Source organism: Hyperoodon ampullatus (assembly GCF_949752795.1).
Source record: "Hyperoodon ampullatus genome assembly, chromosome: 19".
Taxonomy (NCBI): Eukaryota; Metazoa; Chordata; class Mammalia; order Artiodactyla; family Ziphiidae; genus Hyperoodon; species Hyperoodon ampullatus.
Window position 1 is genome coordinate 30289080 of NC_136932.1, and position 27906 is coordinate 30316985.

At 58.8% G+C, this 27906-nt stretch overlaps 1 protein-coding gene across 1 annotated transcript in view; it reads right to left on the reverse strand.

Annotated features, from left to right (window-relative positions):
• Positions 1-930: 930 nt before the first annotated feature.
• Positions 931-27906, reverse strand: part of KCNJ12 (potassium inwardly rectifying channel subfamily J member 12) — a gene marked incomplete at its 3' end in the record, with an annotated part of 33645 nt that continues 6669 nt past the window's right edge. The window contains exon 2 of the mRNA XM_079725647.1: positions 931-2276. Within this exon, the coding sequence (XP_079581773.1) occupies positions 931-2214 (1284 nt within the window). The 5' untranslated portion in view covers positions 2215-2276. The remainder of the gene's footprint in view (positions 2277-27906) is intronic.

Sequence of the window (27906 nt, forward strand, 5' to 3'; positions counted from 1 at the left end):
GGGGGTGGAGGCCACGGGGCAGAAAAGGAGGGAGAATCTGGCGGGCTGGGGTCGTGGAGGGTGGGTAGGGCTGGGGGTGGGGAGCAGACCTTCCACCGCAGGCAGGTCCCATCCCGGCCCTGAGATGCACCTCAAAGGAGGTACAGAGTCAAACTTAAAAAGCTCAGACTGGATTCTTCCCGGCCCTGACTCCCACCCCAGTGACACTGAAAAGCTCTTGTTATGATCATTAACAAGGTCTTGGTTTTGCCATCCCAAAGGAAATCCAGTTCACCCCGTGAGCATAAAGCACAACGGGGTGGGGAGGTGGGGTTGACCTCCGTGCTTGCCCTCAGGCCGTGGCGTCAGGCAGGTGCACGGCCTTCATGGAAGAGAGGCCAGCCCAGCCTCGGGGACCTTCTGGAAACCCCACCCAGCTACTTGCATCCTGACAGACTAATGGAATTCTAATTGTCCTTTCCCACCCCCCCTCAAATTATAAAACTTTTTTTTCGATCACATGTTAATTTTTTTTTGTAAACAGTCTTAAACTAAGGTCGAGAAAGCCCCAACCCGGTGTTTCTCCCCAAGTTAAAAACCAGCGAGGCGCACTGCAGCCCGCCAGCCTTCGCCCACAGGGGCCGGGCAGCTGGTGAGCCGTTTCTGGACAGGCTGTGGCTCCCCACCTGCGGCAGAAGCCCCCAGCTCCTGTGGCCCGGCCCCCCCTGGAGGCCACCTCCCCGCCCCCAGGCCTGCTCTGGCCTCAGAGGCCACTCAGGCCACCCACTCTCCCACCAACATTCCCAGGCTGCTGTGAAGAAACATAAAACATCTAAAACGCTACTGAGTCTGCAACCAGGGCCCAAGCCCATTCCGCTCTGGCCCGGGGCCCTCGCAGGACTCAGGGCCTTTCCCCGGCGGGGCGGATGCTGCACCTTGGCCGCTGGCGGCTCAGATCTCGGACTCCCGTCTGTAGGGCCGCTGATCGAGGGCGGTGCCGGCCTGGGGTCTGTCAAAGTCGCGCCTGGCCTGGGGGCCGTGGCCGTCCTGCTCTCCGTCCGCCTCGTCCTCCTCGTCGCGGCTCAGGAAGGCCAGCTCGTTCTCGTAGCAGAAGGAGTTGGCGCTGGGCAGCAGGAACTTGTTCTCCACCAGGTCCTTGGCGCTGCAGCGGGGCGTGGACGGCACCTCATACGTCTTGTGGAAGTGCGAGTAGTCGATCTTGTACTGGTTCTTCTCCTCGAAGAGGACAGGCTCGAACCGGTGGCCCCACAGGATCTCGTTGGCCAGGTAGGAGCTGCGGGCCTGGGTGGTCATGGCCGTAGCCTCCACCATGCCCTCCAGGATGACCACGATCTCAAAGTCGTCCGTCTCCAGGTCCTGCCGGCTGATGCCAAAGAGCGGGCTGGCCTCATCGATCTCGTGCAGGATGGTGATGGGCGACACCAGGAAGATGCGGTCCAGGCCCTTGTCGAAGCCAACGTCGATGTCGATCTGGTCCAGCGGGATGTACTCGCCCTCCTCCGTGACCCGGGGCTTGATGAGCTGGGCCCGCACGTGGGCCTCCACGATGTGGCTCTTGCGCAGGTTGCCCACGCGCCACATGAGGCAGAGCTTGCCGTCGCGCAGCGCCACGACCGCGTTGTGGCTGAACAGCAGCGTCTGCGCGCGCTTCTTGGGCCGGGCCATCTTGGCCATGATGGCGCCGATCATGAAGGAGTCGATGATGCAGCCCACGATGGACTGCGCCACCACCATGAACACGGCCACCGGGCACTCCTCGGTCACGCAGCGCAGTCCGTAGCCAATGGTGGTCTGCGTCTCAATGGAGAAGAGGAAGGCCGCCATGAAGCCGTGCACCTGCAGCACGCAGGGCGTGCGGCCGCGGCCCTCGGCCGGCTCCAGGTCCCCGTGGGCCACGGCGATGACCCAGAAGATGACGCCGAACAGCAGCCAGGAGGCAAGGAAGGCCAGCGAGAAGATGAGCAGCATGTAGCGCCAGCGGATGTCCACGCAAGTGGTGAACATGTCGGCCAGGTAGCGCTGCGACTTCTCGTCCATGTTGGCGAACTCAATGTTGCACTGGCCGTTCTTCTTGACAAAGCGGTTCCGGCACCTGCGCCGAGTGTGCACCTTGCCGTTGCCGAAGCCATTGGCGCCCGACATGGTGACCAGGTGCAGCCCGTCCTCCTCGGACGACACGATGCTGTAGGGGTTGGCACGGCCAGATGCGGTCATCCCGGGGGCGGGGGCGGTGGGACCCCAGCTTGCCCCCGGGCCGGCTCCAGGTGGGACAGCTCCTGCAACAGAGGGGACAGCAGGCTGGCAGTGAGGCCGGCAGAGCAGCCACCCGACCTGCGCCTCCGCCCCGACCCAGCCTCACCCCAGCCAGCTCCTCAGCCACCTCCACTCTCCCGGCTGCTCCAGACGGGAAGCCTGGCTTCTTCCTCAGTTTCCCTTTCCCCCACCAAGGGCTCTGCCTGCAAAGATATTCAGGGTCCAGCCCCTCCTCCCACCTCCCGGCCTGAGTCCCTGGCATCACCCGCCGAGAGCAGCATGACGGCCACCACACCAGCCTCCCCACTCCCACACCGGTGCCAGTGCCCACGGCAGCCGCCAGGAGTCAGTGCGCCCTCCGCTGGGACCCCTCGGACCTCACCTCCAGTCTCACCCTTGCTCACCCCCAGGGCCACCCCGACACCCTCCTCCCAGGCCCTGGCTTCTAGGCCACAAGGGTGTCTCAGGGCCCCCCTGCACCTGGGCAAACTTTGCACCCCACCCAGGACCCCATGGTAATCCCACTGCACCGGCCTCTGACCTCTTAACGGTCATAATAACAACAGCAATGGCTCGCTGGGGCTGCACCCACCATCCCACCACGAGGCCGCGAGGCCCTGAGCGTGGGGGCGTTTGCTGTTTGCTCACTGCTATCTCACCCCCAGGGCCTAGACCTGGGCATGACAGACGCCTCAAGCCGGGCCCCACCCATCCTCCTGAGGCTCACGCTCTCCCCACAGGTGCCCACTCTCGCTGCCCATATGCTGTGCCCGTGGCCACCCCATCACCAGGGAGCTCGCTGACCCCAGACCTCAGCCCGGCGGCCTCCGCCACCCCGCCTTCCGCAGCGCTGAACAAGAGCAGGTGGGGAGCCCTCAGAAGAGCCCTGTCCTCAGCCCCCTCGGCAGAGCACCAGGCCGGCGCACGTCCTCACACACGGGGCACACTCCACGGCACCACTCCCCGTTCTCACGGCTGGGGGCAGGCACCCGGGCCCCAGAGGCGCAGGCCGGTGGCAACCCCTCCCCCAGTGCCCTGCCGGCTCTGGGTTGGTCTGTCAGTGCCAGGTTGAAGCATCCGCAGACCGGAGACCCCGACACCACTTGGCCCCGCGGGCACGGAGGCCGTCCCGCCATCCATGCTGGGTGCCCCGCGGGAATGGCCTGGCAGGGCGCCAAAGAGGTGGGCCTGCGCCCCCTACGGATGGACCCCACGCCCCCCGACCCCCATCAGTCGCCCGACGAGGTCAGAACTAGCTGAGCCTCGGGGTGCTCACGTGTGATGAGACACTGAGGCCCCAGAGAAGGTCCAGGGCGGCCAGGCCAGCAGAGGGGAGGCGGCAGCACTGGGACCCAGCCCTGGTCTGTGGGACGGGGTGACCTCTGACCTCTGTTCCAAACACACGCGGCCAGCCAGGCTGCAGACCCCTCCCAGGGCCTGCCCGGTCGCTGGAGCCACTGGATCCCCAGGCCTGGCAGGTGCAGGGCGCTCCCTGCTGCCTGGCCCAGCTCATCCACCCACAGGGAGAGCAGGCCAGACCTGTCAGCAAATGCTCCTGTGTCACCGGCTCAGAAGCCCAAGGAGGTAGCTACCGTGGCTACTTCTACACTCTGGATGGCGGCTCAGAGAGGTCAAGTGACTTCCGCAAAGCCACACAACCACTAGGCAGGAGAGCTGGGCGCAGAACCACTTCTGTCTAACACAAGGCCTCCCACCGTGGGGACCCCAGGCTCTGCGGCGGCCTCTGCTCAGGCTGCCATCCTTCCCCCACGGCTGCTCCAGCTGACAGCCTCACCCTCGGTCTGAGGAGCTGAGGCCTCAGGCCATAGTGGTGGACACAGCTCCTGCCTGGTCCAGGAGCCGGTGGTGGTGGGAACCCTGTGGACTGTGCCAGGAAGACAGCTCAGCCCTAGACTCCTGGGCCTTCCAGGGGGAGGTGGCCAGGTCTGGGGCACGCAGATGCCAGCAGCAGGCCACCAGATCACCAGGGGCAGGTCTGTGTGGCCGGGAGGCCTTGAGGGACGTCCAGCGGGTCATGGCTGCCCCAGGTGGGGCTCTGAGCACCTCGAGGTCTGCAGGGGACAGAATCGCAAGACTCGAAGGCCAGAGGAGCCCAGCCTGGCACACTGCTCCCAGCAGCTGGGCAGCCTCCCACCGGGCCAGCTCGCAGACAGGTGGGCGTGTCACAGTGACCACTGGCATCTCTGCCTGGGCTGGGCGCCTGGGCCACACCCAGACTGTGCTGCACAGGCCTGGGAACCCCTCTTCTACTGAGCTTCCTCCTAAAGCCACAGCGAAAATCAACAGGTCACATTCGCAGCCGCTCCCCCACTTCTCAGAGCTGGAAACTGGTACTCAGAGCAAAGTCACCTGTGCAAAATCCCCTGAAGCCAAGGAACAGAGACACAGCGGGCGGCTCTGTGTGCACGCGTGTGTGCACACGTATGCGTGCATGAGATGCCAAGGGTGGGGGGAGTACCTCGCGGGTGCTTGGTAAACACACCACCACAGAGAAAGGCCAAGAAGAGGATCCACAGTAGCAGCCCCGGCACCACAAACTTGCCAAACGTCCAGGGACCCTCTGCACACGCAAGTCAAGAAGGTTACAGGGCTCTGCGGTCTTTAAGGGCTCGGTTTAAGAAATGTGGGAGACTTCCCTGGTGGCGCAGTGGTTAGGGCTCTGCGCTTCCACTGCAGGGGGGCCCGGGTGTGATCCCTGGTCGGGGAACTAAGATCCCGCAAGCCGTGTAGCGTGACCAAAAAAAAAAAAAAAGAAAGAAAGAAAGAAAGAAAAAGAAATGAGGGACAAGATTCTCAACCAGCGACGTGCGGTCCCATGTGGCTCCTGCTCAATGGGTGCATACGGTTAGATCAGATAGAAAGGAAATTAGATTTGCTTTGCGGGAAGAGGCTTTAGCAAGCAAGGAGGCCGGCTCCCCATTTTATAGATGGGAAAACTGAGGCTGAGACTTGTCCCAGGTCACAAAACACCTTGTGGGCCAGGATGAGATAGACAGTAAAGACAATGATTAAGGCTACGCTGGTCGGACACCCAGGTTGGCCAGTGGGGGTCCCAGGTGTTGCTGGGAGGGAAAGGGGAGAGAGGCACTAGGGTCCCCTACCTGAGCCAGCCTAGGCGACTTCAGCACTGGAGACTGGGGGTGAGGCAGGCCCAGCAGGCTGGACCCAGAGACCCCGAGGGGAGGGGGAGCTGTCCCGAGCCCGGCGTCTCCAGGGCCCGCGTCCCTGCCCCGCCGACCACAGCGCTTGTGCACACAGCCTCCCGGCACCCGGCAGGCTTGGCGCACCAGCAGGGCCTGGGCTGGGAGCTTTTAGGGAGGCAGCTAACACATGACCTGAGGGCCAAGAGTCATCACGAAGTGCCCCCGGATGGAGCGGGACACCCCATGCCAGGTCCCCCGAGGCTCTGGGCCTCAGGTTTCAGCAACGTCCGGAGGAGACCAGGGCAAGGCCAAGAAAGCACTGACTAGTCAGATCAGTGGAGGGGGCACCGAGGAGGAGCTCAGTGTCCCCCTCCCTCGGGAGGCCTCCCAGGCGGCAGGACCCCTTCATAGGGATGAGCGAGTAATCAGCATTTATCAAGTGCTTACTACCTGCCAGGCGCTAAGAGCTCAAGTAGCTCACATAATCCCTTATCATGACTTTCTGGATGAGGAAACTGAAGCTCAGAAAGCTTGAGTCACTTACCCAGGGTCACACAGCCTTTCAGGAGTGAGCTCCTAGTCTGGGAGGGTAGGAGAGAACTCAACCCCCCCATTCCCCTAGGCCCCAAGGCCAGACTGTGGACATGACACTGTATTCCAAGCCTCAGTCCTCAGGGTCCCTGCAATGCCACATGGTGATAAGACACAAATAACCCCAATCTGAGCACATGAAAGCAGAGGTAAGACCCTCACCAGCACCCCTGATCTATGGCCATTCAGGCCCTGCTTGGAACATCCAGGGACAGGGCACTCACTACCTCACGGTCAAGTCCTTCCAAGTCCATGGTCTCTTGGAAGAGTCCTTAAAAATCACTTGTTTCAGGGAAAGCCAGCATGCAGCCACATACACCTCCTCCCCAGCCCATGCCCAAGGCAGACATACTAATCTGTCACAGAGCCTTTTCTCACTGCACCCTGTGGTGGCCTCAGCATCCTTATCCAGTTATTACCCATCAGACTTAGCACAAGAGCTTGCAAAATCCAATCCCTCATCTGCAGGCGGGAAGACGGAGGCTCCAAGAAGGGCGCCCTTGCTCAGTCACACAGGAAGTGAGAGGCATGGGCCAGGCCTGGAGGGTGCACTGCAGTGAGACAGGGCAGCTCAGGGGCAGCAGGCTCCAAGGACTGGGGAGCAGAGGTGGCGGGGGGGCACTCCTGGTCGGGAGGGGAGAACAGGCTGGCACCTCAGGGTCCAGTGAGGAGGCTGAGGCTGGCTGGGGAGAGCCAACAGCTAGCCTGGACAGGAGGTGGAGGGTTAGGGGGCCGACACTTCTGTCCTCACACTCTGGGGAGACAACGGCCATCTCCTGTGCCCGCCCACCTTTCCCAGACACCTTCCCTCCCCCTCCCCAAAACATTCAGCCGGCCTCAGTCACCCATGGCCTGCAAACGTTTGGGGTCAACACCGTGCAGGCCTTCTGGGCCAGGCCTCTGCAAGGCCCCTGTGAGGCCTGAGGAGAGACGTGTCGCGTTGTGCTGGAGATGGGAATGGCCGGTGCTTGGCTGTCCCCAGGCCCTCACCACTTCGAGGCCCACCTGCCCAGTTTCCAACCACCAACACCAGTCTTTCCACCCGAAAGCTTGCTCTGCCCATGCACCGGCATGCCAGGGAGTTTATGCCCCAGGAGCAGCTGCCTACCACGACGGGCATACTCGGGGCACCTGCTCTACTCGGCCTCCCAAGGCCCCTCAGCTCCTGGGCCCCCCTCACAGGCCACGTGGCCAACATGCTCCCCGTCTCCTCCAAAGCTTCCTCCCCCCTTCCCTCCACTCCTCCCCACTATGGGGTCAGTGGGCAGTCCAACCACTTCCCCAGTTACCCCAGCCACAAGCCTGGCCTCCTCTCTCTCCTTTAGTCCCCAGATCCACTCCCTTCCCAGGTCCTGTGTATTTTATCTCCTGAATGATCAAAGCTGTCCGCCCGCTCCTAGCCCACAGACACCTCCTGTCCAGGCCACTCCTATCTACACAGCAACAGGCTCCTGAGGGTTTTCCCGTGGTGAGCCTTGCCCTCTGTGGCCCAACCTCCCAATCACAGCCAATGGGAATGCTGGAAATCCCCCTATCAGTCAGGAATCATCAGAAGCCCACCGCTTTCATGAAGCCCTTTTACATTCTCTGGCCCTGGGCTTCTCCTCTTAGGACCAGAAGCTACTTTCCACCTTGTGTGAGAGTTGGCCTTGCCCGGGCCCCATCTCAGGCCAACCTCAGAAGTCCAGAGAGGATGGTGCAGGCCTGGCACAGTGGGGGCACCCAGGAAATGCTCAGTGTTCAGACAAAGACGAGGGAATAAGCTGCTGAACAGAGGGATGGATGAGGAGATGGATGAATCAATGAATGAGGAGACAGTTACACGTACAGGTGGGTGGTCAAGCGTGTGGATGGATAAATAGGGCTGACGGACGGGGATGGATGGATAGAGGGTGACTAGAGGGATGGTTCGTTTAGGTGGGTGAAAACTGGTTAGATGAGTTGGGCGAATGGATTAGTGAATGGATGAATAGATGGACGGATGAGTGGATGGATGGATGGACAGACGGACGGACGGGTGAGTGAAGGGACAGATGAGTGGATGGGTGGATGGACGGACGGACAGACGGGTGAGTGACTGGATGGATGAGTGGATGAATGGATGGATGGATGGATGGATGGATGGATGGATGGATGGATAGATGGATGGATGGACAGACAGATGGACGGGTGAGTGAATGGACAGATGAGCGGATAGATGGATGGATTGAGTGGATGGATGGATGGGTGGGTGGATGGACAGGTAACAGATGGATGGGTAGGTGGGTGGCTGCATGGCTGGTGGGATGAATGGATGGAAAGATGGCTGGCTGGGTTGGGGGGGTGGGTGGACAGTTAGATGGATGGGGGGATGTGTGGAACCAATGGACGGATAATGGGTGAATGAGACGTCAAACAGGTGGGTGGATGGGTGAGTGGGTAGGTGGACACAGAGATGAGTGGGTGGGTGGAGGCACAGATGAGCGTCTGGCTGGACGGATGACTGCGTGGACAGGTGCATATCCGTGACCTTAATCTTACCTCTGGAATCCTATCTTCTAAGTAACGGTGCTCACCAGGCAAGTGGCTGTCTTCAAGGCTGCACTAACAGCGGCTGCCATTTCCCAGGCACCAGCTGGAGGGGACTCAGCGGCTGGAAGACCCTAAAGTTAACAGAGCACAGTTACCATTCTCCTTCGGGGAGCTCAACAGTCAGAAACCTCCACACAAACCCCCATTTCTGCTTGCTTTGCCCAGGACCCCAGGGGAGGTAGAGGGGGCCTCCAGCCCATCCCAATGCCCCAAAGCTTCACAGCCCGTGAGCCTGTCCATAACAACCCTTCAGAACCAGAGAAGGGCAAAACAAGGTGGGCCCCCAGGGAAAATGACCGCTGGTAGCTACTGAGCGCCCACTGCATGCCAGACACTTGGTAGTTGCTTCACGGACGTCAACTCAGGTAAGCCTCATGACAGCCCCAAGAAGTTGGACCCACTGCTGTTCCCGTTCCAGAGGCGTGGGCACTGTGGGACCTCTCCTCAGGCCACAGAGGACCTCGGGGCCCAGCCTGCACGCCTGGCCACCTGCAGAGCCTTCCCGACGCACCCCCAACAGGCCCAGCTGTGGGCGGACGGCCCCCGCCTTCCACGGCACTGCACTGTGAGGTCAGGGCAGAGAGCAGCAGGGAGGGGCTCGGGAGCCTTGGAGGTGAGCCAGCCCGAGATGCCCCGTCACCTCTGCCCTCCCGGCCACGGCATCCATGCAGGTCACCCTCTCACAGCCGACGCCGGCGGGAGTCCACAGTGACACTGGATTTTCCGGCTGGCATTAAGGGAACTGCTGTGAGTCAGCCCACATCACAAGCCTCCTGGGGCAGTGCCACCAGTGGGTTTAGGAGCACACAGACCTGGGTTCAAGTCGCAGCTCCGTCCCTCACGAGCTGTGTGACCTTGGGTGCGTCACTTCCCGGCTCAGGGCTTCTGCTCGCTCTGGTAGTGGTAGCCTGGCTGGTCCCTCTTCACTCCAGGCTCCCACCTCAAGACGCCCAGTCCTCAGCCCCTGCTTCCCCACCCTCATTGTTCCTAGAGCAGCAGCCAGCGGCCCTGCCGTTGGCCCCTCTCAGCCGTTTCCTTCTAAAGCCAACGGAGGCTCCATCCCAGACCCCCATCACGCAGCTGGACTCCCCACGGCGAGGACCTGTTCCCGGGTCACTGACCTCTTGTCCTTCCCCTGGAGTGGACACCCACTGTGCCCGGCCCTGTGTGCTGGGCTCTTGGCTTCAGTCATTCCAACCTTCGCAGCCCACCCCGAGGGACAGACGGGGAAACTGAGGCTGAGGGAGGTGAGGTCACTCGTGCCGGGTCTCCGAGAGCAGAGGAGGTGTCACAGGGCCGTGGGGAGGGAAGGGGGCGGTAAGCAGGGGAGCACCTGCCCTCCCCACTTCCCGTGGTCACTCAGCCCGCCTGCCCCAAGCCCTCTCAGCCTCTGACTCCCTGCTTCCTGGAAGGGGCTTTCTCCTATGAGGGAAGCAAAACCAGCTCCATTCTACACAGAAGGAAATGGAGGCTCAGATCAGAGAAGGGCCTTGCCCAAGGTCACAAAGCCACGGAGTGAGTGGCAGCTTGGACACAAGAGCCCAGGATCTGACACCCCATCCAGCGCTCCCCCTGCCCCTGCAGTGGCCATGGCCCACGAGACGTGACCCCCAACCCTCTGAAGTTCACCAAACACTTTCCTGGGTGGCGGTCACAGTCCTGGACAGGGGAGGCCGGAGCAGGGGCAAGGTCTGCAGGTGACAGGGGTGACTGGATGTGACAGTGAGACTGTCCCTCAGCCTCCCAGCAAGGGAGGGGAGCCCCCTGCTCCTTCCCCAGGGCCGTCCTGTCAGCCAGGGGCGAGGCACTTCCCTTTCCTGCCCGGCCTCCCCACGGATGTGCCTGTGAAATTCAACTTGGGGAGCAGGTGTGCGCTGAGCACAGGCCCGGCACCACGTGGCTCCGTCACCACCATCACAGCCTCCCCCGGAGCGGCGGGGCCCAGGGTCCAGTGAGCTCCCAGCCCTGCATTCGAGGCCTGATCACTCCCCAGCTCCCAGGGGGAACTTCCCTGGGCCTCAGGCTTCTCATCTGCAAAATGGGTAGATCCCACCTGCCTGGGGAGGCTGTGAAGAAGGTAGACCGAGGCCCTGCCCCAGGGTCCGGTGCGCAGCAGACACATGGTAAGCACTGGTCCTCCCAGTGTTCTCTGAAAGGTCTTCCTGCTCTGACAACCATCGGGATGCCCGACACGATGGGAAGCTGGGGCATCCCGGACCCTCCCGTGCAGTCTGCTGTGATGCTCTCAGGATGCACCCAACAGGCAACAAAGCAGGAGAGCCTGAGCTCTGAGGGTGCAGAGGCCTGGCTGCCCCGCTCCTCTGTGCCAGGGGTGTCATCGCTGGCAGGGGTGCCCAGTAAACGCTGGCCACAGCAACCACAGTGACCACGGCCCCTCAGGCCCCTCAGATTCCATGGCCTGGAGGAGACAGGCTGCACGCACTGACCACAAGGATAGGCTGCACCAAGCAGCCGGGAGGGACAGGTGTCCACTCTCTGAGCCCCGAGGTGAAGCCAGGGCAGGAAGTGCTGGCCCCCACGGTGGATGACAGGTCATGCCAGGCACCAGGGAATGTTTCCGAGGGTATTTTTATCTTGAGAACATCCTTCCCTGGGGGGTAGGGGCAGGAGAGAGACAAGGTGTCCTTGGCCCCAGGCCCCTGGAAGCAGCAGAGGACACAGACCCCTGGTGCCCTTTGCTAGAGTGGCCATTACAGACACTGCCCCATCCCTGGGATTCCTTGGGTCCCAGGAGCAAATGGGACCTGGAGGGTCTTGGGGTTTTCTTGGGGCTCCCAGCTCTGCTCAAACTCACTGTGTGACCTAGGGTAGGCCCCTGTCCCTCTCTGGGCCTCCCTCTGGCAGGCAAACTTTCCTGAGGGTGCCAGGGACTTGGCGATGGACCAGGAGTGCCCACCTGCAAGGGGCGTCCCCGCCGAGCAGGAAGACAGCGAGTTAGGCAGCAAACACAACAGGCAGGGTCAGGGCCGCGGGCAGAGCCCTCGGAGCCCAGGGGACGCATCTGACCCAGTCCCCGGAGAGAGACCGCTGAGACTGAGCACAGCGCAGTGCAGGGCACTCAGGGTCCCCCAGGCCAGGTGCATACCGGCTCTGCTCTTCACACACTGGGCCTCGGGCAAGTCCCGCCCAACTCTGAGCCTCCCTGCTCCTACCTGCCAATGAGGGGGCTGGCCCTTCCGGTCCCAGAATTCAGGATCCTAAGGATTTGGGGCTGAGGTGGGTATAGAGAGACAGGCAGGGGCACCCCTTGTCACCCTAATAACAGTGAGGGCGGAGGTGTGCTGAGTGCCTGTGTGCACAGGCCTTGCACCGATGCCTGCAGAATCGGAGGTTCGGAGAGGCCCTGTGAGTCATTTTAATGAGCTTGGACTTGACCCCAAGGGCACTGGGGTGCCAGAGAAAGTATAAATTCTGAGGCAATATGGCTTGCGTTCAAATCTTGTCTCTGTCCCTTCCTGGGTGACCCTGGGCAAGTCATATAACCTCTCTGAGCCCAGTTTTCTCACCTGTGAGATGGGATTAAAAATGTTATCTGGGGCTTCCCTGGTGGCGCAGTGGTTGAGAGTCCGCCGGCCGATGCAGGGGACACGGGTTCGTGCCCCGGTCTGGGAAGATCCCACATGCCACGGAGTGGCTGGGCCCATGAGCCATGGCCGCTGAGCCTGCGCGTCCGGAGCCTGTGCTCCGCAACGGGAGAGGCCACAACAGTGAGAGGCCCGCGTACCGCAAAAAAAAAAATAAATAAATGTTATCTGTCGATGAGGTCATGATGGGGTTTCATCAAGTTAGTACAAGGAGCTGGAAATTTCCTGGTCCCCCACGCCCTCCCCTCATCACATCTCTGAGCCCCTGACTCACTCTGAAGAGGGGCCACCGGTCCCTGGAGGGCCTGGACTGGACCTTACCTCCAAGCAGGAAGGAGAGACCAGATGGACAGGATGGGAGGGACCCAGTGAGCAAAGGCACCATGGTGTCTATTTTTCTTACAGCTGTAATTTTTCAAGCTTCAAGTTAATTCAAGCCTCAGACATTTTCTAAGTGTGCAGAAGAGAGCATGGACCTGAGATAGTGACAAGAAACATCCTGGGACAAGAAAGACCATGAAAAAAAAGGCTGGAAAATTTGCCAACATAAAAATATTTATGATATTGCTTATCAAAACCCACTATAAGCTAAATAAAAGGTAAATGATAACATGTTTGTTATGAAAAGGATTGATGTACTTAATATATAAAGGGTTCTTATAAATCAACAAGAGAAAAGGACATGGTAGGAATGATCGTGTGATCCTGCGATCCTCAGTGGGTGACGTCTCAGGAATGTCCACACCTCGAGCCTCAGCATGAGCTGGCCCCTCACCATGGAAAGCCCCTCTCTGCCTTTCATCTTTCAAGCTCAAAGGATGCCTCCTCCAAGAAGCCTTCCAAGATTTCCCTGGAGCTGCTGCTGCCCCTTGCCAGGTCCCCACATCTTTCTTGGACCCCTGGAACCAAATGCCTAGCTTCTGCTGAGTGCCTGGCATTGCATCCGAGAATGTTCCAGGTGAGATGGCCCAAGCGTCTCTGACCAAGGAGGAAGTAAGTCACGGAAAAGAGCACTGTGTCCACAGTCACCAGGCTATGAGCCACGGCTCCAAGCCCAGCATCCAGGGGTCCTGCCTCTGTCCCTCTGCATCCAGCCACCTCCTTCCTAAGAAGCCCTCCCAGCCAGGGGCTGCCTAGCTTCACAGCAGGCTGGGCCCAGCATGAGGCCTGCCTGGCAAAGGCCAGGCAGAACATGGCCTGACCCCCGGCCGCTTGCTGGGGGAGCACAGGGACAGTTGTTTTCTCAGCCTCCCTCCTCTTCCCCTCCTCACTGTGTAAATCTGGCTTTATTCTGGGAACAGAAGATTCACTGGGAGGGCCTGACAGACCTCTGAGGGCTGGGGTTCACCCTGGCATGGGCTGGAGGCTGTGCTCTGAGATCAGGAGTCTGGGAAAACAGGGTGGGCTTCCGGACGACCCACCACTCCACCCAGGGTCCCCTTGCCAGCTCGGCTCCGGCAGCAATGCCAAGGCCTGGGGCCTCCACCCGCACTCGGCATTCACTCACTCAGTGGACACCTACTGGGCCTCCACTATGTGCAGACACGGTGCTCAGGGCCGAGATCCAAGTGGGACAAGGCAGACAAAAAACATGCCGGGGAGAAAAGAACCCACGTCATTCCAGAGACAGGGTGGGCATAGGAAGACCTCTCCGAGGAGGTGACATTTGACTCGGGGCCTCAAAAGGAGAGAATGTGGGAACAGCAAGGACAAAGGCCCTGAGGCTGGAATGTTGCTCCATGTGTTCAAGGGACTCAAGGGAGGGCAGTGGGGACGGAGCCGAATGTGCCAGAAGGGAGAGAAGGTGACAGGGGAGGGAGCACTCAGAGGGAGAGCCATCCTGCCTGGGACACACAGCCTGACGGCCAATGGGGGCACCCGAGCCTCCTCTTTCTCATCTGCCAGCAGCAATAACAATCCACATCCCAGAAATGGCTTTCAGAGGAAACACTTCCACCTCCTGCCTTGCACGAGACCGAGGCTCAGTGTGGTAAAGCACCAAGCTGGAGGGCGCCTGACCTTTTGACCCACCACAGCCTCCCACGCTTGTGACCTCAATGCCACACACGTTTTTCCAACCCCACAACTTGAACTATACACATGAACACTGTGACACGTGCTACCTCAGCTCACACTATGCTTCCTTCGGACAGTCGCAACAGACTGGGGCTCAGAGAGGGTGAGCGCCATGCCCAGGGCCACAAAGCTGGTCCACCCAGAGCTGGGTGGGAATCATCTGAACCCAGATTCAGGGCCATGGGAACAGAGACCCGGGAACTGACCACACATGTCTGGCCCTGATGTCTCCAGGAGAAACCACGGTCTCTCCAAGGGGCTCAGGACCACCTCCTACAGGAAGCCTTCTGCCTGGCTGCCCCTCCCTCATGGCTAACTGGTGCTGCGGGAAGGCAGGGGCTGCTGAGAGCCCAAGACTGGTGGGGCAGGGGCCTGGTGTCTGGATCCTATTAGGCCCTGCTGTGCTGTGTGACCTTGGCTTGAGCCACCAGCCCTCTCTGAGCCTGCGCCCAGGAAGAGGAGGCATATTTGCGGGGGGATGGTTCCTGGTGCAGGGGGTGTGAGCAGCAGGTCTCTGCCCCAAGAGCAGGAAGGGTGGCCACTGAGAGCCCCAGGAAAAGTCTTCTCACACCTGGAGCTTTTATTTAGCACCAACTGTGTGCCCCTCTCAACAATCCTATGAGACACTTCCCGAAGAGGAAGCAACAGGGTCAGAGAGAGAATGCAGTGCCCCAAGGCCACAGGCCAGTCAGTGCCTGGGGCTGCGCCGTCCTCAGGCAGGGAGTCCTGGAGAGGCTGTGTGCACCCAGTGGCCGGGGTGCATGGCCAGAAGCCGGGGGAATGGTGGGGCTGCTCCCGCCTTCACCTTCACGCCAGCACCACCAGCGGCTGGGGGCCGGTGGGACACCCCCACACCTGGTCCCGACCTCCGCCAGCTCCAGCTTGCCCTCCTCCACCTCTAAGGCACGTGTTTACATGACTAATGCCTGCCTCAGTTTCCACATCTGTAAAAGGGGCCCAATTCTACTGCCTGCCTAGTACAGCTGTTAGTCTACGCACAGGGCGCAGAGCCGGGTCCAGCACACAAACGTGCTCGTGGGTGAACACATCCTGCATGGACACACGGCCTGGGGTGTGGGTACGTGTTATTCCAGGAGCGTTGTGGTACGTACACACCTGGCCTCACTTTGTTTCCCCAGAAACAGGTTCTGAGTCAAGGATTTGGGGGCAGGTAGTTTACCTGGGAGGTGAACCCGGAGAGGTGACCAGGGAGGGGCATCAGCGGGAAGCGGGTGCCACGGGAGGCGGGGCTGCAGTGGCCTGGAGTCTGGATGCTGTGTTTCATCCCACAGCTGTGCAGCCGCAGGCGGCACTCACACAGAGACCAGGGCACAAGGTACGAAGCTGGCAGCCTGCTGCTCACACCGGGCAGCGCATGTCTGTGCGTCCCTGCTCCCCCACGGGAACACACGCAAAGGCACGTGGGCTGTGTCCTCACGAGAATGCATCTGTGCCTACGTCATGCCGAGGATGGACACATGGGGTGAGTCTCCGTGCGCCTGCTCCTGCACATGTGTATGCGTACGTGCGAGCTGTGTGTGCGCACACGTGTGCACAAGGTATGGCACAGGCATGCACACATGTTCAGGCTACGTGCGTGTGCACGCACCGAAGCCCCTCACCCAACCCTGGCCGTGGCCGTGTGGTGGTGGAGATGGTCTGGTCACCTTGGTAACTGGCTGAGCTGGGGCAGCCTTGCTTCAAAAGAAAAAAAAAAAAAATCAAACCACTGAACACAAAGAAGGGAAGGAGCTGGCGGGTTGTGAGGGTGAGGCTCAGCCCCAGCCTCCGCTCACGGCTCCCACCGCAACCCGGCCCACCTGTCCCGACCCAGCGAGGGCTGCCACAGCCAGGACCCAGGTCCCAGGACCCAGCGGGCAGACAGCCCCTGGTGTGGGGGGTCCCTTCAGAGTCCCGGGGAGCCCACCCAGGATGGCAGCAGTCAGGGACTGGGTGGGCCCCCCGCTCTGCAGACTCACCAAGCCCCGGAAGAGGGCATCCTAGACACCGGGCACTTTGCAGATCAGCGGGCACTGGGCCGGGCCACACACAGTCACCCTCTCTGGACAGTTAACACACTAACTGCACGCGCTGCCTCGTGGCCAGTGCATTAGCCCAGGTCGTGTGATGATTTATTCACGAGCTCCTATCCCCTTCCCATCCCCGCGGCCAGCTCGCCAGCCTCGCTGCCTCTGCTGGGTGGGGAGGGAGGGCCCGGCCAGACGCTTCCCTATCTCGCTCGCAAACATTGCACGCTATTTATATCTCATCAGACAGCGTGCACAGGGATGAGACCGCCAGTGCTCCGCGCCCCGCGAGCAGCCAGGAGCTGAGACCCCGACACGGGCTGCGTCAGGCAGAAGTGCGAGGTGCCCACACCCTTGCTCAAGAGCCTGGGCCGGGCCTGCACTCACATCTACAGGGGCTTTGCCCTACCTGCCTCCCTGTGCCCTGAGAAAGCCCTGTAAGGAAGAGTCTGCAGTTGCCCCCATCTGACAGGTGAGGAAACTGAGGTTTGGAGAGCTGAAGTGACTTACCCAAGGCCACACAGCCTGTAGGATGCAGAACTGGGGACTAAACGCAGCCAAGCAGCCGCAAAGCCTGGGCTTTTACTGCGCAGCATTTGACCTCCCTAACTGAGTCCCAGAGCAGCCCTATGAGGTGGGCATCATTATGATTCCTGTTTTACAGAAGAGGAAACTGAGGTTCAGAGAGGTGAAGTGACTTGCCCAGGGTCACACAGCCAGGAACGGAAGCCAGATGCGTGACGCTGACTGATAATGTGCTCCAATCCATGCCCTGCGCGACCCCCCCTGACGCTTGCAGGGAACAGCCCCAGGGGGATGAGGATGGCTCAGGGCAGTCAGTCCCCACTGCTACCTGAAGCAGAAGCCATGTGGGGCCCCTTCACGTTGTGAGGCGGCCCTGCCTCAACGCCCAGCCCACCTTCCAGACACCAGGGGAGGGCAGCTTGCCTGGTTCTGGTACCTCCAAGGACCCAGCTACCAGCACAGGGACGAGTGTGAAGGGCCCTCAAATCCTAGCGCTGACCTCTGGTCATCACCCTCACAGAGAAGGTGCCCCTCGCCTGGCCACATCAGCATTAGAGCAGGGAACTCTGGGAAGCCCCTGCCGACCTCCACCCCCTGGGCATCCCCTGGCCCTGGCTTCTCCTGAGACCCTGGGAACGGAGCCAGCTAAGCTCCGGAGGGCAGTGAGGCCACCTCCCAGCTCCTGTGTCCTCATCCGTAAGACAGGCACCAGCAGGCCCTCTGAGGGTGGGGTGGGCACGCAAGATGTGGCGCCCAGCACAAGGCCTTCACACGAGAAGCCCTCAGCAAGTGGTCATGGCGTTGGCTTTCACGTCGTCTGCAAAGCACGAAGCAGCCCACCTGCTGAACCACAGAGCTGCACGGGCTTTGCGGGGTGCCAGTTCTGAGTTCCAATTCCAACTCTGACTCCTTGGTTGTGTGTCTCACGCACCTGGCAGCCCCCCTCTGAGCCCTGGTGTCCCTGCCTTGCCCATGGGCCTGTCCAGGTGTGCTCCGGCCTCAGCGAGCACTTGACAGCCAAACAGACCCTCACCCCACCCGACTCCAAGGCCAGGGCAGCTGGCACCTCTGAGCAACACCTCGGCCTGGGCCTGGCCACGGGGGCCCAAAGAGCGACCACACTACGTACCCCTCACCCCCAGCCTGGAGTCCTGAGCCTCTAGATCTGACTGTCACCCAGCACAGGGCCGGGCGCAGCAAGGGCAGATGGCGGTAAGGAGTGCGCATGCTCTCTGGGCACCTACCACACGCCTACCTGGAACCCGGGGACTTTACCTGGATGCTTTCATTTAAGCCTCATGAGAGTCCTGCTTTGACATCGGAGGCAACCGAGGCACAGGAGGATGGCCTCTGAACATTGGAGACCGTGTGGGCTGCAGCCCAGACCCCACCCCCTTCTCTGTTCTGCCTGTGGGGTGGCAGGGGAGGCCAGCACTAGTGACCGGCAATGCCCTGCAGTGGGGACGGCTCCCTTGACTCTCGGTGGGGATGGTCCCCTTGACCCTCGGTGGCACCCCCGGCCCCGAGCTTTGGGAAGCCACATCCTGGCCCAAACGCAGGGCCTTCAGTGCTCGGCGTGGCAGATGGAAGGTGGAGTAGTAGGTGCGTGGGGGCTGCACTCCCGGCCTCTGAAGCCTCATCTGTATAATGGGTGGTAGGGACAAGCCCGGCACCTGGCCAAGTGGGCACTCAGCCATCAGCTATGGAAGGGAGGGCTGAAGGGGCCCTAACGGCCCAGGGTCCACCAGTCTCCCGCCACTCAAGCCTCCACCTCCTACTGGCAGGTCAACCCAGACAGGGGTCTGAGGCCCCCAGAGGGGCATTCAGGGTCCCAGCACCAGATTGATGGCCATCGGACAGTGACGGCCCCATAAGCAAGGAAGAAAAGGCACTCCAGGCCTTGCACAAAGGCAGGGAGTCGCAGAGACTCTGTGCCCACAAGGAAGGGTGGCAGAGGGGCGGGGGTGAGCAGGGCCAGCCCTGCGAGTAGCCAGCGATGCGGGGGCAGACCGCGTGGGGCCCTGAAGCTGGGCTTCTGACGGCTGCCCCATCAGCCACAGCCACACTCCCAGACAGGCTCAGAGGAGCACCTTGGGCCCCAGAAAATCCCGTAACCTTTCTGAGCCTCATGCTTTCCTCTGTAAACGGGGGTAAAGAGAGTACTGGCGCCTTCTGGGGTCACCACAGGAAAGCAATGTGTCAACATCCACCGAAGTCCAAAGCAGCACGAGCTTCCAGGAACGTCCTTTCCTGAGACCCTGAAGCCCACACTCTTCCTCCAGCAGGGGGGTCGGGGGGATCCTGAGGCGGGGTGACAGGGGAGCCATAGAACCCATGAGCCGGGGAGACGCTGGGAGCAGAGTGATGGGACAGGAGACAACGAAAGACACGGGGACCTAAAAGTTACCGAGGGTCAAAGCAGCGCACGGGGCGGCACGGCCCTTCCCCACCTGTGCCATCGGTCATACCCACCTCACTGGTCACAGCGCAAAGCGCACACACTCCTCATGCCCGCTTACACACTCAGACACGCGCCTGCCACACAGTCAGGGTCCTGCACGGCCGCAGCACACACAGCCAAGCACCCCGCACTGTCCACACCCGTCTACACGGTCTGCCATTCAGACGGCCTGACCCCACCTACACGGCTGGTCCCAGGCCCACCCTCTGAACCCACGTGCTTGGGCTCCACCCCCTGAGGATGCTGTGCTGTAAGAAGGGGCACAGAAAGGAGGGTGGGGGTCCATGAGACCCTCCACTCCTGCAGCACCAGCCCCCAGACCAAGGGGAACCAGGTGGCTGGGATTCCCTCCATATCCAGCCACCGGCACAGCCCTGATGGGAGCTCCTGCAGGCCCCTCGGAACTGACACGCTGATTAGGGGGTGGGGCATCAGCTGTGCCCCCGCCTCCCACCCGGAGCAGCTGCCGCCTTTGTGGGGTGCAGAGGGAGGGGCTCCTGTCCCCTGCCAGCCTTTCTGTCCTCCCAGCAGCAGGCAGACCCCCCCCTTCCCTGGGGAGTCCATGCCTGCTGGGCACACACACGTCCACATCTGTGCCCCTCAACTGAGCACACACTGAGCAACTACTGTGTGCCAGGCCTGCGGGACCCCGGGGTTCCCACGGCTCCACTGGGACCCCGAGTGGGTGGCGTGACTCCCACGGCACGCCCAGGGACCCGGGGCTCGGGGGGCTCAGCCCCTCGACACAGATCACCTTGGTTCACTGCGATCCACTTTTATGAGGAGACACGTGAAAGAGACACGAGCCCAGCTGCAGCCTGCCAGACCCCGGCCAGCTCCTCCCCAGCTCCATGAGGGTCTCTGCTCAGACGGCCCTACCCTCTCACATGTTCCCTGCTCACTAATTCAGGAGTCTATGCTCAGTTGCCCATGGACATGTGAGGGCAGGGATTCTCTTTTTTTCTCAAGAGTGGTTTTTAGAGCGGTTTTAGGTTTACAACAAAACTGAGGGGAGAGGGCTTCCCTGGTGGCGCAGTGGTTGGGAGTCCGCCTGCCGATGCAGGGGACACGGGTTCGTGCCCCGGTCCGGGAAGATCCCACATGCCGCAGAGCGGCTGGGCCCGTGAGCCATGGCCGCTGAGCCTGAGCATCCGGAGCCTGTGCTCTGCAATGGGAGAGGCCACAACAGTGAGAGGCCCGCGTACCGGAAAAAAAAAAAAAAAAAAAAAAAAACAACTGAGGGGAGGGCACAGAGATTTCCCACATACCCCGATTTCCCACTGGCAACAGCCATCAATACAGCGGGACCTTCGCTGCCATCAGTGAACCTGTGTTGACAGGTCAGCATCGCCCGAAGTCCACAGTTTACCCCGGGGCTCACTCTTGGTGCTGTAGTTTCTGTGGGTTTGGACAAATGTACAAAGACTTGTATCCACCGTGACAGTGTCACACAGAACAGCTCACTGCCCTAAATATCCCGTGCTCTGCCTGTCCATCTCCCCTTCTCCACCCCTGGCAACCACTGATCTGCCTGCTGTTTCCATAGTTCTGTCTTTTCCAGAATATCATATAGCTGGAATCGCACAGCATGTAGCCCTTTAGGACTGGCTTCTTTCACTTAGTCATACGCATTTAGGGTTCTTCCATGTGTTTCCATGGCTTGACAGCTCATTTCTTTTTAGTGTTAAAAGATACCGCACTGTCAGGATGGACCACGGTTTATTTATCCATCACCTACTGAAGGACACCTTGGTTGCTTCCAAGTTTTGGCAATAACTAATAGAGCTGCTATAAACATCTGCCTGCAGCGTTTGGTGTGGATATAAGTTTTCAGCTTCCTTGGGTAAATACCAAGGGTTAGAGTTAGGGTTGCTGGGTCATACGGTAAAGTATGTTTAGTCTTGTAAGAAACTGCCAAACTGTCTTCCAAAGCGACTGCCCCATTTTGCATTCCCATCAGCAGTGGTGAGTTCCTGTTGCTCCACATCCTCACCAGCCATTCTAAAGGTATGTGGTGGTATCTTACTGTTGTTTTAACTTACCTTTCCCTGCTGACAAATGATGTGGAGCATCTCTTCTTTTTTTTAATATTTATTTATTTGGCCACATTGGGTCTTAGTTGCGGCACACGGGATCTTCGTTGAAGCATGCAGGATCTCTCTCTGTGGCACATGGGCTTCTCTCTAGTTGTGACGTGCAGGTTTTTCTCTCTCTAGTTGTGGCACGCGGGCTCCAGAGCACGTAGGCTCTGTAGTTTGCGGTACGCGGGCTCTCTCGTTGATGTGCACAAGCTCAGTAGTTGTGGCATGTGGGATCTTAGTTCCCTGACCAGGAATCAAACCCACGTTCCCTGCACTGGAAGGTGGATTCTTTACCACTGGCCCACCAGGGAAGTCTCTAGAGCAACTTTTCATATGTTTACTTGCCATCTGTATATCTTCTTTGTTGAGGTGTCTGTTCACATCTTTGGCCCATTTTTTCCTATTGTCTGTTTGTCATTTGTTCTCTATTGTTGAGTTTCAAGAGTTCTTTATTTTGGATAACAGCCCTTGATCAGATGTGTCTTTTGCAAATATTTTCTCCCTGTCGGTAGCTTGTCTTCTAATTCTCTCAACATTGTCTTTCCCAGAGCAGAAGTTTTTAATTTTAATGAAGTCCAGCTTGTCAATTATTTCTCTCATAGATCATGCCTTTGATATTGTATCTAAAAAGGCATATCCATACCCAAGGTCATCGAGGTTTTCTCCTACTCTATCTTCTAGGAATTTCATAGCTTTGTGCTTTACATTTACATTTATGAACCATTTTGAGTTAATTCGTGTGAAGGGTGTGTGGTCTGTGTTTAGATTAACTTCTTTGTGTGTGGACATCCAGTTCTTCCAGCACCATTTGTTGAAAGAGTATCCTTGCTCCACTGTGTTGCCTTTGCTTCTTTGTCAGCGATCTGTTGACTATATTTGTGTCTATTTCTGGGCTCTCTACTTTGCTCCATTGATCTTGTCTGCTCTGTTGCCAACCCCACACTGTCTTGTTTACTGTAGTTTTATAGTAAGTCTTTTTTTAAAAATAAATTTATTTATTAAAAATTTATTTATTTTTGGCTGTGTTGGGTCTTTGTTGCAGTGCGCAGGCTTCTCATTGCGGTGGCCTCTCTTGTTGTGGAGCACGGGCCCTAGGCACATGGGCTTCAGTAGCTGTGGCATGCAGGCTCAGCAGTTGTGGCTCACAGGCTCAGTAGTTGTGGCACATGGGCTTATTTGCTCCGTGGCATGTGGGATCCTCCCGGACCAGGGCTCGAACCCATGCCCCCTGTATTGGCAGGCGGATTCTTAACCACTGCACCACCAGGGAAGTCCCTATAGTAAGTCCTTAAGTCAGTTAGTGTCAGTTCTACAACTTTGTTCTTCTCCTTCAGTACTGTGTTGGCTGTTTTGGGTCCTTTGCCTCTCCATATAAACTTTAGAATTAGTTTGTCGATATCCATAAAATAACTTTCTGGGATTTTGATTGGGAATGCATTGAATCTATAGATCAAGTTGGGGATAACTGATGTCTGACAATATTGAGTCTTCCTATCCATGTACATGGAATATCTCTCCATTTATTTAGTTTTTCTTTGATTTCATTCATCAGGGTTTTGTTGGATTTATACCTCAGTGGTTTATTTGGGGGGGGGGTGCTAATAGAAATGGTATTGTGATTTTAATTTTAGATTTCACTTTTCACTTCTTTACTGCTGGTATATAGGAAAGTGATTGACTTTTGTACATTAACCTTGTATCCTGCAACCTTGCTATAACTGCTTATTAGTTCCTGGAGTTTTCTTGTCAATTTTTTCATATTTTCTACATAGATGATCATGTCATTCGTGAATAGAGACAGTTTTGTGTTTTCCTCCCCAATGTGTATACCTTTTATTTCCTTTTCTTGTCTTATCTCATCAGCCAGGATTTCCAGTACGATGTTGAAAAGCACTGGTGAGAGAGGACTTCTTTGCCTTGTTCCTGATCCTAGTGGGAAAGCCAAGTTTCTCATCGTTAAGTATGATGTCAGCTCCAGGATTTTTGTAGGTGCCTTTATCAAGTTGAGAAAGTTTGCCTCTATTCCTAGTTTACTGAGATTTTTTACTGCAGATGGATGCCGGCAGGGCTTTGCTTTGTCCCCTGGTGTGTCCTGGTGCTTGGAGGAAGTGCCAGCCCATGGCAGGCCCTCCGTGATCCCCTTTGGAAGGGACAGGTGCAGGGTGTAGGGAAGGGGCGAGCAGGGAGAGGGAGCCACCACAGCAACGGCCTTGGGTAGGTGAAGGCAGACGGGCCAAGTGGCCGTGAGGGACAACAATCCATCCACAGGAAAGGGATGGAGGCATGGTGAGGGGATGCAGGTGGCGGGAGGTGGGAGCTGCAAGGTTCTCCTTTGACTTTCTCAGTAATGAGGAGGCCACACTGTCAGCAGAGACTCCAGGACCCTGGAGAGTCTCAGGAGGCAGGGCCCCGGGACCAAGAGGGCAGGTTCTGGGTGGAAAGGGGGGAGGTCTGGGGCCAGAGACCTAAGCTTGGAAGCAAGAGAGGGGTCCATGAGGCCCCAGGGCAGTGCAGGCTGCAACTGGACTCAGGGGCTCACGTCCTTTAAGTCTGGTTTCCTACATGTCCAGGAGGGATAAGGTGGGCTCAGGAGGCAGATGGCGGAGGACCAGGGCACCAGGGGTGGTTCTGAAGGGCTCTCTAAGGTCCACTGGCTGGACACTCACCCTAGGAGGTCTCCTGCTGGGCCAGGCCAGAGCCCCTCCCCTGGGGCACCTTCTCTGCTCCACAAGCCCCAGCATCCCCACTTCTGCAGAGACTTCGCTCAGGCCATGCGGATGCATCTCCCCCGGGTCCAAAGTCGAGCGGTGAGTGAATCGGTGGCCCTGCTGTCTCCCCAAGCAGCAAAGGTTCGCGTGCAGGTCTGTGGAAAGCCCAGCGAGCCCACAACGCAGCCACGGGAGTTGGGGGGGAGGGTGCTCCCGGGACACGGGGCTCACGGACAGATGTGAGCCCCACCACTGCCTAAGAAATGGACAGAGGGGGCATGACCCTCACACCGAGAACTTTAGCAGGGCCTTGGCCTAAATCTTACACTTGCATGAGCCTCCCAGTACAGAGGAGGCACTCAAATAATGGTCTGTCTTTCTATCCTAGTCCTGTGAGGGTAAAAACGAGGGAGACTGGACCAGCCCCATGTCCTGTGGCTGAGGTCACAGGGGATGGAGGGTGGCAGGTCATTCAGTCCCTGCCTCCTTGGGGCCTCAGTCTCTCCACCTGTAAAGTGGACGGGACTCTGAGAACCCCCCTCCATCATCTAGACTTCTGAAACAGTTCTAACACCGGGCACACACAATCACAGTTTGAACGGGGCAGGCTTGGCCCCATTTCTCAGAGTAGGGAAGTGAGGCTCAGAGAGGTGAAGCTGCTTGCCTGGAGTCACACAGCAGGGGGGCATGGGGGGCTGCCCCATTTCAATCCAGGCTAACCTGGCGCATGCCCAACACTGCACCTCCCAGATCCTCAGCCCAGGTCTCGGCCTGCCCTCAAGGGAGAGCCCTTCTTAAAGGCCTCTGTGCCTTTGGAGGCACTGGGGGCCCAGCCGTGGGGCTCCCCAGTCTGGCCGCCTGCCTCCCTCAGGACCCCACCTCTCAATCCCTGCTCCGCTCCCGGCCAGTACGTTTTGAGAATTAAATGAGATGATGTTCGGGAAAGCACGGAGCGCAGTGCCTGGCACCAGAAGACACCAAGTAAACAGTCATTTTCATTATTCTTTTGGGTGCCAAGTCTCAGTGAAACATCGTGGCACTTCCTGAGAAATAAAGGCACCCAGTGACACCACAGGCTGCTGAATTCACCACCAAGGCGGGCATTTTGCTGAAGCCCCCAAAATATCCTGATGGTTGCCAGAAGCCAAGGGAGGGGGCCGAGGACACCCAGGCCCCCGGGGCACATGGCCTCAGGCCAGGGTATCACGGTGGTTTGTCAGCACACCAGCCATCTCCAGACAGACTCTGCCTGGTGGCCCAGGGATGGGGCCTGGGCAGGGGGGCCAGCAAGGGTGAAACCCAGCCCTCTCCCTCCAGTGAGGAGAGGGCTGGGGGGTTTTTTTGTTTGTTTTTTTAATAAATTTATTTATTTATTTATTTTTGGCTACACTGGGTCTTCGTTCCTACGTGCAGGCTTTCTCTAGTTGCAGCGAGCAGGGGCTACTCTTTGTTGCGGTGCGTGGGCTTCTCACTGCGGTGGCTTCTCTTGTTGCAGAGCACCGGCTCTAGGCGCACGGGCTTCAGCAGTTGTGGCATGTGGGCTCAGTAGCTGTGGCTCGCAGGCTCAGTAGTTGTGGCGCACGGGCTTAGTTGCTCCACGGCATGTGGGATCTTCCCGGGCCAGGGGTCGAACCAGTGTCCCCTGCCTTGACAGGCAGATTCTTAACCACTGTGCCACCAGGGAAGCTTGCAGGGAAACCAAGACACCTGAGGAGGCCCCTCGGGCTCCAGGCGCAGACGGACTGCTAGAGATGGGCTGGGCTGCTATGCGATCTCTCTGAGGCTCAGTGTTGGCGTCTGGAAATAGGGCAGCTGCTCCCCATCCCTGGGGCTACCCATGAGGACCCAACAGGATGAGAAAGGGCCCCGCATATGGCAGGGGCACCCACCCAACTCCCAAAGACCTCAACCTGGGGGAGGGCAAAGGTCAGGGAAATAACCGCTCTGCAGGAGCTGGCAGCTGCCAGGAAGGGAATGACAGAAAGGTGTTTCAACAGGAAAAAACACTCCACTGGCTCTAAAACAGAGGCAGTGGAGGCCACGGCGGGACCCAGGCACGCTCAACTCTCCAAGGGGTGGGGACCTCCCCTGGAGGGCGCAGTGGTGGTAGCTCTAAAAGCTACAAAGGCACAAGCCCTCCGACCCAGCAGGGCCGCTTCTGGACTTTTTGCTTGGACAGTGCTGACACAAGGACCTCAGTACCCAGGTGATCATAGCAGCGTTACATGAGATAACAGCCAAGGGCTGGAGGTGCCCCGGAACGAAGCAGGCTCACTGAACAGAAATGCAGCCCAATGCAGGGAATACTGGGCAGACCTTAAAACCATTCTGCTGATTGATGTACTAATCAAAGGGGTCGTCTACTACGCCTCTCCTGTGCGTTTCCTTTGATCGCTCCCAGCAGCCTGATGGGGGGGGAAGAACCGTTAACGCCTCCATTTTGCAGATGAGCAAACTGAGACACAGAACAGTCAAGCAATCTGCCCAAGGACACACAGCTGGTAAGCAGCACAGACCAAGCATACCGTATATGCTTGTGTCTCCAAGATATGTTGCTAAAAAATATTTTTTTCTTAAAAAAGAAGTCAAGACACAGGGCAGCGTATCCAGGTTGACCATGTGTAATGGGATGAGTGATGGCTCCCCCAAAATATATATGTCCACCCAGGACCTCTGAACCTGAGTTTATTTAGATAAAGCGTCTTTGCAGGTATAACAAAGGATGTGGAGATGAGACCATCCTGGATAAGGATGCCCTCAATCCAATGACAAGTGTCCTCATGAGAGGGGAGAAGACACAGGGAGCAGAAGGCCACGTGAAGACAGAAGTGCAGACTGGAGGGATGCCAAGGAACCCCAAGGGTCACAGCAGCCACGGGAGCCGGGAGAGAGGCCCGGGGTGGATTCTCGAAGGAAGCAACCCTGCCAACATCTTGATTTTGGACTCTGGCCCCCAGAACTGAGAGACAATCATCTGTTTTGTTTTAAGCCCCTCAGTTTGTGGTGACTTGGTATGAAAGAAAGTAGTACAGACCCCACCCGCTCCCCCTGTCATCCCACTTCTGTGTTCTCCTCTAGACCTAGCTGATGGACCACCCCATAGGACGGCTGCCCCTCGCAGGGCAGTGCAGACGTGTCAGGTGTGTGGTTTTGTTCAACCACCTCCCCTCGTGTCCCCAGTTCCCAGAGGAGGAGACTGAGGCCAAAGGCTCGGGTCACAGCTCCCAGGGGTGCTTCTCCCCCTCCACTCCCCATCCACCAGTGCTTGATCTGTGGCAGGGTGAGTGGGGGACCCCTGAGGCCCACCAGGAGGGCAGCTGGGTCAGGACAGGACCCAGAGCCTGGTCACCGGGCTCTGGAGCCTCAGGGCTGGGGCATCTGCTGTAGGATTGGAGCCAGACCCCGCAGGTGCAGCAAGGCTCTAGCTGGCAGGGCCGGCAGAGGAAAGGAAGAGGGTGGCTCGGGTCTCCTCTGCTGTGAAGCCCCGAGGGAGGGCCTGGGCCGTTCCGTAGCTGTCCGGGGACTTTTGGAGGCACCCCCCCCAGTGGTCCTGAAGGCTCCTGGGGCCCGGGGTGGAGGTGGGGGCAACCTGGCTGCCCCAGCCGGGCAGGTGCTCCCGACAGCTTGAGGCACAGCAGGCCGAGGTGATGGGCACGGGCGAGCCTCCGGCCTGTGTGGCAGAGGGGCCGGGGGCAGGGAGAGCGGAGGCTGCCCTGGCTGCCCTGACCGCAGAGCTGAAGTGGAAAAGGGATGAGAAAACAGATGTCCAGACGGGGCATGATGTTCACGCCCACTTCACACATGGGGAGACTGAGGCTCGGAACCAGCACAGGGGTGACTAACA